The sequence below is a fragment of the Rhinolophus sinicus genome, chromosome 14, assembly GCF_057876585.1.
Source record: "Rhinolophus sinicus isolate RSI-liver-muscle chromosome 14, RSI-T2T, whole genome shotgun sequence".
In the NCBI taxonomy this organism is placed as follows: Eukaryota; Metazoa; Chordata; class Mammalia; order Chiroptera; family Rhinolophidae; genus Rhinolophus; species Rhinolophus sinicus.
The window spans coordinates 12,956,242-12,970,197 of NC_142514.1; the positions used below are offsets into that span (position 1 = coordinate 12,956,242).

The 13,956-nt window shown below is 53.8% G+C and overlaps 1 protein-coding gene across 2 annotated transcripts in view; it reads right to left on the reverse strand.

Annotated features, from left to right (window-relative positions):
* Window positions 1–4,213: 4,213 nt before the first annotated feature.
* Window positions 4,214–13,956, reverse strand: part of CAPZB (capping actin protein of muscle Z-line subunit beta) — a 133,017-nt gene continuing 123,274 nt past the window's right edge. Inside the window, exons 7-10 of one of the 2 annotated variants that reach the window (XM_088790273.1) lie at window positions 10,504–10,569; window positions 9,701–9,777; window positions 8,183–8,295; window positions 4,214–5,070 (exon numbers count right to left, since the gene is read on the reverse strand). In XM_088790273.1, coding sequence (XP_088646399.1) covers window positions 8,193–8,295; window positions 9,701–9,777; window positions 10,504–10,569 — 246 coding nt within the window. In that variant the 3' untranslated portion in view covers window positions 4,214–5,070; window positions 8,183–8,192. The remainder of the gene's footprint in view (window positions 5,071–8,182; window positions 8,296–9,700; window positions 9,778–10,503; window positions 10,570–13,956) is intronic. The other variant, XM_088790274.1, reaches the window with a different exon arrangement.

Sequence of the window (13,956 nt, forward strand, 5' to 3'; positions counted from 1 at the left end):
GGCCCAGGAGGCGCCTTCCAGCCTGAAGACCTGGGGCTCAGTATTGCAGCATGAACGCCTTGAACTAGAGCTGAGTAGGGAAGAAAGATGCAATATCATAGCTGCTGCCTGACGGACTGCTGGCTCTGGCTTCCTGGGTCCGTCCAGTCAGCTGAGAGCTATGGTTCCTTCCTCCTCAGGAAGCCCCAGTCTGATGGGGAGACATGGGCCCTTCCCCCAGGGAGTGCCCTGTCTGGGGGGGCGTGCTTAACTAAGGTGGGCTTGCAGGCTCACGGGCCAGCACCTGGCATGTGATCAGAGCCTGGTAAATAAATGGCTACGTTAGCTTGTCCTCCCCACATTCCTCCCAGGAGGGTTCCACTGCACCACGGGGCCATGCTTGCCGGCAGGTGGGGCCCCTGAAGTGAGAGGCCCCCAGGTGGATTTCCTCTCTCCCCTGTGCTCACACCTCGTGCTCCTTGCTGCAGGCAAGGGGTGGTAGGGGCCTCAGCTCTAGGTGTGGCCTGAAGGGATGAGAGCCCCCTCGATCCTTCCTCTGCCCGAAGTGTGGGCTCAGCACAGTTCTGCATTTTGGTTTCAGGCCCAGGCTGTGGCTATTTACCAGGGATCTGGTAAATAGTAAAATGTGGCAATGCACTTACCAGTTGCCATTCTCCAGGAGGGTTTCTCCCTCAGAATTCAATGGGGAGCAGGAGGCTGGGCCTGTCAGCCTCCAAAGATTCCTACCTTAGTGGGTTACATTTTAACTATTGAATGAGATCCTGTGTACGAAAATGCCTTGCACAATACCTGGTCACCATGGTCCCCAAATCTCGGCGTCTGGGCAGAACAGCTGGCTGGCAGGCAGGTGGCATTCTGCAACAAAGCAGAAGGAACAGCCAGAAGCCTCATCCCCAGCACCCGGCCCCACGCCCTCCCAGCCGGGGGGTGGGGGGGGTTCCCCTTGGTTATTTACTAAAGCTGGCATTTTCAAAGCTACAGCTTTCAGTCCCCAAAGCTGAGAGAGGGGAGAAACCCACAACTCAGCCCCCTCTTCATCCCTTCTGTTGGACTTGGCTTTTATCAGAGCTTGATGGTGGGACCCCAGAGATCCCTGGTGAATAGCCAGGCCGAGTCCTCACCGTCTCAGATGTCCCAGCACTAACCGGATCAGGTTAGTGTCAGCCCTATGACAGGGAGTGGGGATAGCCTTTTGCTTCGGATTAAATCAACCGGTAACTACTGGTCTGTCCCCCAGCCCAATAACAGCCCTGAGGACACAGCTACCCATCAGCATAAATGCTATTGATAAAGACTTCCCCACCCCCACCAGCCAGTATGGGCACAGACTTCTGTTCACCATCATATACCCAGCACATAGTAGGTGCTCAATAAATGGTAAATGAATGAATGAGTGAATGCCTGAAACACTGTCCCTCAAAGAGCCCTGAGTCAGTGGAGACAGGCCTGTAACCGGCCATCACAGAACTACCAAATTTGTGCACTTGAAATGGGTGAACTGTCTGGCATGTGAATTCTCTTTATAAAGCTACTTGAAAAAATACAAAATTGGCTTATTAAAATTTGAATGGGATGTTATGGGTAATGAGAATATATTACATCTTGTAACATTTCTACTCATATGTAGTCATTACAAAGTAATCTGAATGCCTAATATGCATGAGGGCCTGGTGGTGGTAGGTGCGAGGGAGAAGTGAAGGATTTCATTCACTAGACCAGAGAGGGAGAGAGAAATATAATGGTGTAATCTATTCATTCTCTGGAGCACTTACTGAGCACTTATTCCAAACTGAAAAGTTTCACAAAAAAATGTAGCAACAGTAATGAGTGTGTATGTCTGAAATATTTTAAGACATAAAAAACAACTAAGAAAATTCACATAAAACCTTAAAAATATGGTTCATTTAAATATATTTCAGAAACTTAATTTCTTTAAATTATGAGTTTATCTAAAATGTTTGTATTCTCAACTTGGTCTTTTTAAAAAAGCTAATTGAATAATCCCAGTAGAAATTATACAAACGATGACCAAACTTCATGAAACAAGAAAAAAAAATAGCACCAGCTAGTTCTAAAGTATCTATTTACTAGATCACCTGCTTCAAAGGGGCAGAAAAGCAAATTGCAAACTCAGTACAGAGCTCTCAGGCCAAGTGTTTGTAGTGAAGCAGATGTTTTGAAGTAACAACCTGACAAGGTGTGATTAAGTAACCTGGTTTTCTTCCTGAAGGTTTTACAAATTTTAGTTACATTGAGAAAATAATTATGAGATTTTTAACTTCCATTTAAATTCTAGAACATGTCATTTATATTTAACTTATTGTTTGGAATGAGATATTCTTACTAAATTTTGAGATTTTGCTGTAGAGGCTTAAAAACAATTGCCAATTAAAAGATTCTTGGAATTCAAAAGTGGGCAGGAGAGGCCGTCCAGGGGTCGTGGGGCCGAGCAGATGGGGCACGTTTCCCCAGCCCCTGCCTACCGTTGAGTGGGAGGAGACGTCTGCATCTTTGGCTCCTGGTGAGGGTTCAACGCCAGTGCCAGCGCTGCTCCAGGCCCAGCAGGTGCTCAACACAGGGGCCTTCTCTCTTCCAGCCTCTTGAGGGTCCACTGGTTACCAGGAGCGGGAGCACACTCACTAAGGGACAGGCAGGTTGAGCGGGGCCCATAGGAAGAAAAGGGCAACAGTCGGCATCTAGGACGGCGCCCAGGATTCTCTAGGGATCTGAGGAACTTAAGGAAATCTTCCTTCCCAGAGGAAATGAAACAGTTCCGACGGTCAGCCTCTCTCAAGAGAGAACACGGTAATTGGCTTAATGTGGGTCTTGCAAGGGGGAGGGAAGGCCGAGACTGCATCACACAGAGGCTGCATGGAGGGGGTGGCACCGAGGGAGGGGCAATGCCTGCTCCACCCCACCAGGTACCACAGGCCTATCACAGGCGGCTGCTGAGTCAATGATGGAACGAGGGAGTTTGCAGACAGGGAGCCTTGGAATCTGAGGCCCCAGGACCTCAGGAAGTGCTCTGAGAGCTGACTTGTCAAGACCACAGCAAAGGGGGCAGTGAAAGGGCCTTGGGGAGACAGGGAATCCCCGGTTACCCACCTGAGCCCTCACACCTGTAGAGATGAAGACCATCACCAGTAATGGGTGCTGGTGAGTTCGTGGAGCTCAGACCACACAGCAGGCTTCTGCCACCCCACCTCACCAAGGCTGACTCCCATTCTGTTAACTGGCACCAGAGGGCACCTTCAGGAAGCATCTAGTGAGCCGAAGGTGGGGTGGGCCGTTGTTGTAATGCTGCCAAACCCAGGGAGTCTGCCACCTGCAGTTTGTGGAACCAAAGGGCCGGCCAAACCTCCAGGGCTCCTTTGTGCCACTTCCTTGGCCTCCCTCTGGTCTCAGGCAAGCCACGGAGCTTGCCGCAGCGAGAGCCGATAAAGGAGTGGCCGTGAGGTGGCCCGAGCCGCCTACAAAACACTTCTGTTCTGCCACTTGCTTCCAGCTGCCCTCACCCAAGAAAATTGGTATCAGAGCCCATTGTTCACCAGCCTGACATAACATCAAAAAACAAGCAGTGATGGCTATGGCTCCCACGAAAGATTCTAGAAGGCAGAGCAAGATCAGGCCTGCCATACATCACACTCACAATTTCTGGGTTCCAAGTGTTATTTTTGGTCACATGATGGGTTTTTCTTCTTACCTATGTCTATCTCCATGGTATTTTGCACTCAATAAAGATGTACCCCACCTGGGAACTTTCTCCTCAGACCCAACGGAGTTGGGGTCGGGGGTGTCAAGGACCCAGGCACCTCAGACCAGAGGGGCTAGCCAGGGGTGGCCCTGACCCGCCACAGCTGCCCTGGTGTAACGAACAGAGCGTGGACTCTGCAGCTCTGTGAGGCCTTAAGCGCTTTACCTCAGCCCTGTTTCCTCACATCGCCAAGGGCTGTGGTGAAGGAAGATGGCGTCGGGTGTGTGGACAGACCTGCACACAGTAGGTGTTTGCTAAGAAGAAAGGAAAGCCGGGAGCAGGGTGGGGAGGAGCAGAGATGGCTCCCACAGGCCTGGGGTCTGCATGGAGGCCCTTTTCTTCTCACTCCATGGGAAGTCCCACACTTCCTCTGCCCAGCACACCTGGGGTCAGCCCTCATGGCCAAAACCACACATGCTTAGAAAGTGAGGCAGGCGAGAAAGAACACAAGGCCAGTGCTAACTGCGTCCCAGTTTCTTTTTATTTATTTTTTTGTTCTTTTTTTCCTTTTTTTTTTTTTTAAGTATGGAAGCTCAAGTATAAGATGTAGATTTTTTTTTTTTTAAGCTTTACAAAAAAAAACAAAATAAAACAAAAAACTCCGTTTGCATTCCATAAAAATTGACAGAAAAGCACCTGGCCAGAAGAGCAGAACGGTCAGCAGGCCCCACCCCCACCCCCGCAATGTGGTCTCCGTGGGACAGGGCCAGTCTGTGCAGGGCAATGCTGAGGGCCACCTCTCTTTTCTCCCCGAGCGGTCCCCTGCCCCACCCCCAACCCCAAGCAACTCCCAAACACACGTGGAATCAGATTTCCAGTTTTTCTTCTATCTTTCACACACCAGTTATTTCATAAAATTTTTTTGTTTTACATTTTTTACACCAATGTAACAAAAAGGTGGGAGGGAAGGGGAGGCAGACAGACAGTGTATTTTATGCCTATAAATGGGTGGGGTGGGGACAGGGAGCTGGGGCAAACAAAACACACACGGTCTCTATGGAAACATTGAGTTTTGACAGTAAAACGTGGTGGGAAGCAGGCCGCGGAGACGGAGAAGGGTGTTAGCGGCTTTATTCTCAGGGAGAGATGGCGCCGTGCAGGTCCATGAAGCAAGTTGTGTGACCTGTCGGGAGGGAAGGGACGAGGGAAGGGAGCAGAAAACAAGTTTTCTAAGAAAGGAATCTAATGAGTGAGTGCATGGCATGTCCGGTCAGCGTGAAGCAGAGGTTTAACATTGCTGCTTTCTCTTCAAAGCCTCCACCAGGTCATTCTTAAGAGCTTCTTGTTTTGATTTGTCTGCAAAAGTCTGCACAGACCTGCCAGGGAGGAAAAGAACTGTTATTAGTAGGTTGAACAGGAAGAGGTGTGGCGGTGAGGGGCCGGGCGCTGCTGTGCTGGGCCTGGCTCTGACACTGCCCACGAGAGCGACCTCCTGGGGTGAGGGTTGGGGTCACGGGGCCGGGCAGCACAGATCCTGCCTGGAAGGAGAGCGGTGCTGGAGGGGTGCGGAGGGGGCACAGAGCCCGAGATCCACAGCCTCAGCTCCTCGCTGGGCACCCCAGGCGAGGCGCACCGCCCACCTGGTCAAATGCTCACTGCTGCACCAGGCTGGGGGTGGCTTAGCCGCCGTCCCCAGAACCCTAACCCACTGGTCTGGCAAAGGTCACAACGCACCAAAGACCGTCCATGCTTGAGACCAGCTGCAGACTCAGGCTGGGGCCAGGAGGACTTCGCTGTAAAACTTCGCCCTCACCGCACCCTTGCCCGGCACTGGAGGCTTGGGGCTCACCCCACCAACGCAGGGGGCACGGCGCCCCACTCAGCATGTGTTTAAGAACCAGTGCACTGGGCAGCTGAGCACACTGCGTTCACTGCCAGGGTAGCACGTGAAGGACAGGTGCTTTCAGGCTTCCTCTGTGAGGCACCGTCAGCTGTTAACTTGCAAAGAAACAGCTGACCCATCAGCCTGGCTTTCCAGAGGCAGCATGGGATTGAGGTAAGTGCCCTGGGTCCCTGCTGTCAGGTCCTGTAGTTGTGGGGAAATGTTAACGTGAGTGCATTTACACACGGGTGTTAATACTCTTCAACAAAGCTAACAAGCAAGCTTTGCAGAGGTTGTCCAATTTACAAAGTGTTTTTCACACACATTTCTCAATTAACGCTCACCAGCATCCTGGAGGAGTCTCAGGATTATTCCCAATTTATAGATGAGGAAATGGAGGCTCAGAGACATGCCCCTGGCAATGGCCCAAGTGATCACTGTCAAATTTATCCAACGTGTTGGTTAACCAAGAACTTATTAAACGATCAACTTCTAATAGTTTCAAAGCAGTGGAAAGAGGGGTAGAAGGCAGCCTCCCATGAATGCTGTGGAGAGCGTGCTCCACGGGAATCGCATGTCTGACCGTGAAAAAGAACAGGAAGGAGGGAACAAAAGGTAATCCCAAATGCCAAAAATGGGTGAAGCGAGATGAAGTAGGACCCAGGAGAAACAACTGCATCCCAACATGAATTCTGGCTACTGAATCCTGGAAAAATCATGGGTAGTAACCCTCAAAACGGTTAAGAGTGGAATGGGATAGACAAGATTTTGAAAGAATCAGTATATATCTGAAAAGATGCCCATGAGAAATCCCTCCATTTTTGGTTGATGCTGCCGAAATACTCATTTCTGCATATTTGCCCTGGACTGCCCCTGGCTCTGCAGTGGCCAAAGAAAAGGCTGGACACAAGCCATGGTGGCCCTTGGGCTCCAAATCTCAGCCAGGCCATCATGGGCCTCTGGCAAAGCTCCGAGGGATGTTAACATGACACGTCCCAGAGAGGATGTGGTGGGCGAAGCAGCAGCTCCCAGGGCTCCCAGCCTGAGCAGTGCCGGCTCTTCTGGGAAGGAGGAGCCGAGCACACCAGGCCCCCACCCCCCACAAAGTAGAAAGTTCCAGAGTTAGAACCAGAGTTAGAATCAGGTAGGAGGCAGGTTAGGCTTGGAACGGCTAGAGGTGTAAGGAGCAGGGCACTCATTTAGGGGACAGAGCTTGGGAAGGTCATTGCCAAGCAACCTCGAACCAATGCCTGGAGGGAGCGCTAACTCAGTGTGGGAAGGAGGACGTGTCCTAGACAGACGGGGTGCCGGGGTGCCAGACTGCCAGCCGCTGCAGAGAGCTTCTATACCAGAAAGCCTCCAGGGTGTGGCCATGGGCCTGGCCAAGGCCGTGGACCCAGAAGACTAGACCCATCTATAAGCTGAGAGGCAGAGGAGAAAACCACACTATCATCACCTTAAAAAAGGTTTCCCTCAATGCTGTGGCGGGTATGTGGTGGTCCCACTATGAGGATGGGGGCTGACAGGTGCCTTGGGCCTGAAGTTGACACACACAGCCCAGACCAATATGCTAAGTCCCACGGATGCAGAATGACTCCACTCCGCCTGGGTACGTAAGTGCCCCCACCTCCCCCGCCCTGAAATCCCACCGAGCCTCTTCTGGTTTGGGCCCTTGGTGTCCGGTGTGCGGGCCTGGGGTAAGCCTCTAAGCCCCTCTCTGCACCCCTGCCTGGCTGGGTTTGCAACTGCTTTATGTGAAAACCGGTGTCCCCCTGGGGATGCTGACTGCTTTCCTATTTGTCACAAGCTCAAGTCATGGTTCTCGGCCATTATCAACAAGCAAGACTGTTTTCCCTTCCATCAGTGTAAGAGGACAGCTGTAGCTCGTTATGGGCGGAAGGTTATTCTGGTCCAGGCAGCTCCAGCAGCAACGGGTTTGGGGTGCCCCCGGCCCAGCCAGGGGGACGACAGCTCCCACTCTGGACTCCGTCCTCAGACTTGGAGCGATACACCCCTTTCAAGTCAGTTAGCACCAAACAGCCCATTTCCCACCAGAAGGGCTTATTTGGCTTCCAGGATGTTTCGTTGAAAAGTTGGGGAGGACCCAGCTGCACACAGAGCAGATTCGGGGAGGCTGTCCCAAAGCATGTGGGTGAGCAGAAGACAGGGCACGGATCCTGACTCTGCGGCCATCAGAGCAGTGCAGGCAGCTTCTGCTGGAGGCAAAGCTGGTCCCCCAGGCTGGGCTTCTCCAGGAGCCAAAGCCAAAACCACCCGTCTGCCCCACACCCAGCCCCGCCCAGAGGGCAACACACACACACACACACACACACACACACACAGCATATAAGACAGACAGACAGACAGACAGAGAGAGAGAACACTCCCCCCCCACACACGCGCGCACACACACCCCCATATGTGATACGGGTCCATGTTACGTGGGGCTGAGTCTACTCGTTAATGTGGCTGCTCACGGCCGTGAGCGGACACAGGGTTAGTGGTGGTTTAAGTGGCCGCGCGGCAACTGCCCGACCGGCAGGGTCTCAGCGGGTTGGTGAGTCCTGTTTAGTGGGGAGGGTGCTCGTGCCTCTCAGGCAGGGTACCTGGCTCGGCCTAATTATCAGGCTGGATGTGGATCTGGCGCTGGGTCAGCACTTGGGAAAGCTCCCTCTGCAGCTGCTGAAACTTGGGGTTGTCAGGGATAACATCAACAGATCTACAGAGAGTGTTCAGAGGTGAGCGCGGCAGGAGGGAGACGACATGAGTCTAGGAGCACAGGGAGGGTGGGGACAGGGCTGAGGAGACACAGGGGACACACAGGGCAGAAGGAAGGGGCGTCATTACGGCCACGGCCACACGGTGTGGAGGCCGTGGTGCAGAGCTCTGCATGGACAGGTCACGGTGCTCAGGGCTCAAGACCACCACCCCACAGGCTGTCTGCGTCCCTACTTTCCAGCAATCACCTGGGTTGGTGCGGGTGGGGCAGTAGCCCCAGGGCAGGAGGCTCTGGGGACAGATGGCTTATGAAGCTCCAGGCTCAACAGTTAGGGGAGAGCGATGTTGCCCGAGGGGGGAATGAACCCCATCAGGGACCAGACCAGATTCCCCTCGGCAAATGGGGAAGGAAGATCAGGCTCCAAAGGGGAATCCTCGCTGTTTCAAAACTGAATTGGAGACTAAAAATCTGTCTGCGAGACAAAATTCACAAGCCAGAACAGCCCCCAGAGCTGCTTCCCGCCTCTCCTTCTGGCCCAAAAGGAGGTTTGGATCCGGAATGGGGGATCAGAGGGCTGGTAGCCAAGGAGGAACATGAGCCCTTGGACTCACATGGCTTGTCGGGCTGTAGAATACAGGCTCCATCTCATCTGATCCCTTCAGCAGCCCTGCCTGCCTGACTGGACCGCGCCTCCGAGAGCAGCGTCTCGTCCAAGGTCGCAGAGCTCAGGGTGACAGAGCGTGCATGAGATCCTGGCCGCCTGACTCCGAGGTCTCCACTGCCCCCCACTCTAGCCTCCTGCTCTGCCACCACAGACCTTGGGGACCCAGAGAGCCCCTCTCAGCTTTCAACAAGCTGACACTGCGGAACTGAGGGCCCGGGTTGGGTGAAAGGGGCAGCTCGGGAGCCTGGCCACAGCCAAGAGCCCTGGCGGAGGATATCCGAGTGGCTGTGGCCCATTCCCAAAAGCAGCAGGGTGAAGGGACTCTTTCTGTGGGACACTCCGCTGCCCCGAAACACAGCCAATCAGAGGAGCCCAGGCCACTCGGAGGTCTGCGCTCCCTCGTATGCCCTAGGGTCTCGTGTGCAGGTCCCTTAGATAGGACTGACCCCTGGGGGCAGAGAAAAGCTGACTTCAGGGAAGAGGGCAGCGATGGCTGTTAAAGGGAACACCTCCCAGATAACAAAAATGGTAGAGGAAGGAACCAGTATCTACTGAGAGTGTAAACCACGTACAAGGTGCTTCACCTTTCAAAGTCTGCATGACAATCCTATAAGGTGGGTACTTTAGCCCCAGCTTACAAACCGAGGCCCAAGCTCATATGACTAAGCTATTAAGCAGCAGACCTAAGATTCAAATCCACACCTTTTCGGTTTCCAAAGCTTACACTTTTGTGTACATTACCTCAGCCCATTGACGATGTCCTTTGTTTTTCCAAAGTAGATCTCGTTCAGCGTACTTCTGATTTTATTTTCCATGTCCTGGAAGGGAGGTCAGACAGACATGACGGCAAACAGTTGGGAGTCCGAGACCCCCCCCACCAGCACACCCTGCAGTCCCCGCTGTGACCACAGGGGGGAGGCACACGCCTGCGCCAGAGACGGTACAGCGAGGCCCCCAGCAGACAAGACCCACCTATAGCTTGTGCTCTGTGCACGTTCCCGCCCACGGGCACACAGAAGCCAATACCCAGGTGTTGGGGGCCAGTGCTAAGCATTACTGGGGTCTGGTCTAAACCACATCAGCACCCCTCAGCCTTCCACCAAGTTTGTGAACAATTCTGTGAAACTGAGAGCACCTTCCCTTCCTCCAAACAGCGTGGTGAACTGAAAGCAGCACGACTGAAGTTCCTCCAGAGCCCACTGGCAGTCCAGGGACCTGGTTCCTGCTCAAGCTCAGGTCTTTGCTGGCACCCAGGGGACTGGGGGAGACAGCACTTAGGACTTCTCGAGCACAGCCTCCGGGAGCATGTGTCCGGGGCTGCGGAGATGCCACTGGAGCCAAGCCCTGCTTACACCCAGATCTGAATGCTCCGAAAACACGAGGCCAGGGAAAAACATGAGGAGCACGCCACTGGCTGCTATGGAGTTGGAAGAAGCAAGGGAGAAGGCCAGCAAGCCAGCCGACAGGCTTCAGGGGCACATGTCACGTGCTGGGGAAGCAAAGCACAGCCGCAGAAGCAAACAAGGTCCAGAAGGTCCCCTCACCTCTACCAGGCGCCCGATATTGGCTATGTGTGGGGAGCTGTCGCTCACAGTTTCATCTTTCTCCATCTGCAAAAGACAAAAACATTCCTCCAAGTCAGAGCGAGCCGTTGCTCCCTGAGAATGGCCTCCTCCACGGTTTGCAAAGAGCCCGTATTCCTGCTGGCAGCTTCCAAGACAGCTGCAGGAGGTGCAAGACCACTTTCCCAGTAGGGGGACCCAAGCACAGGTCATAAACAGCCCAGCAGGCAGAAGCCCAGCGTCCCCGTTTCCAGGGGAGAATCCCGTGCTGCAGCCCTCGGTGGGGCAGACACCCCATCAAGCCCACAGCAGGGAGGGCAAAGGTGACTGCCCTCGTCAGGCACCGACTCATCCAGGGCCAACTGGACAAGAGGTGCTCGGTTTGTCTCCACACCACCGCTCACGCACAGGCGCCGGGTGTCTGTCCCCAGGGTGGGGCGTCCAATCTGCCATGACACTGCTGTGCCTCTACTGTTCCTGTGATGCCAGCTACAGAGGGAGGGACCGACCACCCTGGGCAGCAGGAGACTCTGAGGCTCAGAGAAATGAAGTGATTTGCCCAAGGTCACGAGGAAGTAAGGGCAGACCCTGGGTCAAAGCCCTTCTTACTTCGGAGCCAAGTGACATGAGAAATTTGAGCAAGACTCTCAACCCAGATTACAAGGGACACCACAGAGCGGGGTTTTGGAGGAAGTGGAACGCAGCAATTTGAGTCTCAGAGAAGGAATTGAGGATTCCTGACATGAGCACTTACTTGTGGATGGTGGATTTCTCCCCCCTTTCTTCCTATGCTGAAGGATTATTCCTTTACAAGATTATCAATTCCTTAAAGAGAGAGCTATTGGTAAGCACATAAGTGTTCACTGTTACTAAACTGAGAACAAGACCAGGGAGCTAGCACTACCACTGCTATTGAAACAAGACGTGGCAGCCGGAAGAGGTAATCAAGAAACAGGAGAAACACGTAAGAACAGTACCAGGAAGGCTAGAGCTCAAAATGAATTCAGACTAGTAAAAAAGGAAAGAAAACGGCCGGGAGGCTAACTTCCTTCAGAACCAGAACAGGGCGGATGGTCGGGGTGGGCAGTGGTGTGTGCGTGCTCAGAGGCGAGAGGTCTCTGCTGCTTCTCACCGATTTTTACGTCCCTGCCAGGGTCAGATAAATCTGGTTCTGTGCTACAGCAACCCTTAAAAAATTACAGCACACTTTAGAGGTGCCAGCACACTAGGAGGGCAGAGGCCGACGCTGCTTTCATAAAAGAAGGAAGATGAACGGTGGGAATTAAATACTAGCTTGACATTGGTCCAGGCAATCTTTGGTGGGACTGTTAAACATCATCTGTTGGCACATTTTAAAACCTGGTATCCCTAGGAGCCAGCACGGGCTCGCTGTGAACAAGTTCTGCCCTGGGAATCCTGATTTCCTGTTTTGATGGGGACGCTGGGCTGGACGCCATGCTCCCAGGTGGCCCTGTGTGGCATCCTGCAGGATTCCCTACCTGGCCCCGGGCCAGCCTGTCTGCCCAGGATTCAAAGGCAGGCACAGCAGAGGGTTCAGTGGCAGCCTATCAACAGCATCAAGGGTCGAGATGACGACACGCGTGACATCAGAACGCAGAAACACGGGTCGGCCACCAAACAGCCTCTACCAAGCACGGAGCGCTTCCTGGGTGGCAGTCACCTTATTCCACTTTGTCTTCACCAAAACCTATTTTACACCCAACAATACTGAAGCTTAAAGATGTCACGATCTGCCCAGGTCCCAGCAGCAGGCGACTCCAGCGCCTGCGGTCTTCCTGCCTCAGTACGCTGATCACACTCACCTGGGCAAATGCAAATCCGCTACTTCGACTCAGACATTAACCTCACTTGAGTACAAAACGGGGGGGTAAGTCCCGTGAAGAGACTTGTGGGTTTTGGATGACTTCAAGCTTGACTGGGACGCGGCTGCTCCGACCGCTTTCACGCACGTCTAGGTACATAAATGAAACCATCACTGACGCCCAGATCAGCAGCCGTAGCTGCAAGGCTGCCGAGGTCTCGCTTAGGGAGGCAACGGTCCCCCGGTCCTGTCCTGGCCCAGCCACACAGGCAGGGCTGGATTCAGTCGGGACACTGGGCTTTAAGAGAGCCACGTACAAGTTGGAGTTCACCAGCTTAAAAGATCTGAACACGCGGAGCCCAAGAAGTGGGAAAGAACTGGGGACACTCAGGCGGGGTGGGGACTCAGGAGATTCTAGCACTGGTCCGGTGGGGGGAGCAGACCCAATTCATGTCACTGCCCAGGGCAGCGAGGGAACAGCACGGGATGGACGCGCGGTCTACAACGGGCATCTGCTCATGAAACCACGAGCCCCAGGTCACGTCACCAGAGATGTCTGAGGAGAAATGGGCGCCATTTGTCACAGATGCTACAAGAGGTGTAGAGTGACAGACAGCCTAAAACCTATGGCCTCGCAGGCCCAGTGATGAGAGAAATGTCTGCAGAACAAAGATGTCTGCTTCTGGCAAGACTGTGTGGCTGAGGCCTGGTCAAATGGAAAAGAGGAAGAGACACTAGAACACTCGGCCTCTCTGCCAACACTGTGCCCTGAACTGTCCCAGGTACTCTTTGGCCAGTGATCCTGGGGAGTCTGAATCCTCAGAGACCCCAAGGGTCCCCGCAAAGCAGGAGAAGTGAGTGCCCATGAACTTAAACGTGACCAGTACTCCCCATCATTAGCCCCCCCCCCCAGGTCTAATAAGCGCCCCACCCCTGGGCAGAGCCTAGTGTTTGCTGGGATATCATCTGGCTTCAGCAAAACCCCGGGCCAGGACAAGAGGGGGGCGTACAGGGCGAAGGAGTCGGGGGCACAGGGCTGTGTCTACCCATTTCTGAAAGGGATTTGGGGGGGACTGGGTTCTCTCCCCCGCCCCACGTGACAATGGTTCCTGTGCCCACCCAGACTAAGGGCTGCTCAGAGAGCTGCTCTTCTGGGCAGGGAGACGCCTGCGGAGTCTGACCCAAATGAATTATGTCCTTCCACAAAGTAGTCTCCCTCCCTCCCCAGCTCGATGCAGAGGGCTGATTCCTGGCAATCCCAGGGAAGCAACGAGGCTTGGAGCTCATTGAGGACCCCATTTGCAATGAGCACCAAAAGCCCAAAGTGAGGCCAGGCCTGCTGGCAAAGGGCTCTGGGCCGTCAGGGTAAGTAAAGTCCCATGACCTACCCACCCTCTTGGAAAGGAAAGGCTGAAACCGCTGGAGAAGCCACTGGATGCTCAAAGGTAAACGGGAGGGGGGCAGTGTGTGGAGGGGGAAAGTGAGAAGGCTCGGTCTCTCCCAGGAGCGGACTAACTCCCCTGGAGGACACAAGGGGCCATCTAAGCCTGGGCAGGCTGAGCCCAAGGAAAAGGCCCAGCAGGGACCGGGGGAGGAAAGAAAGGGGGGCTGAG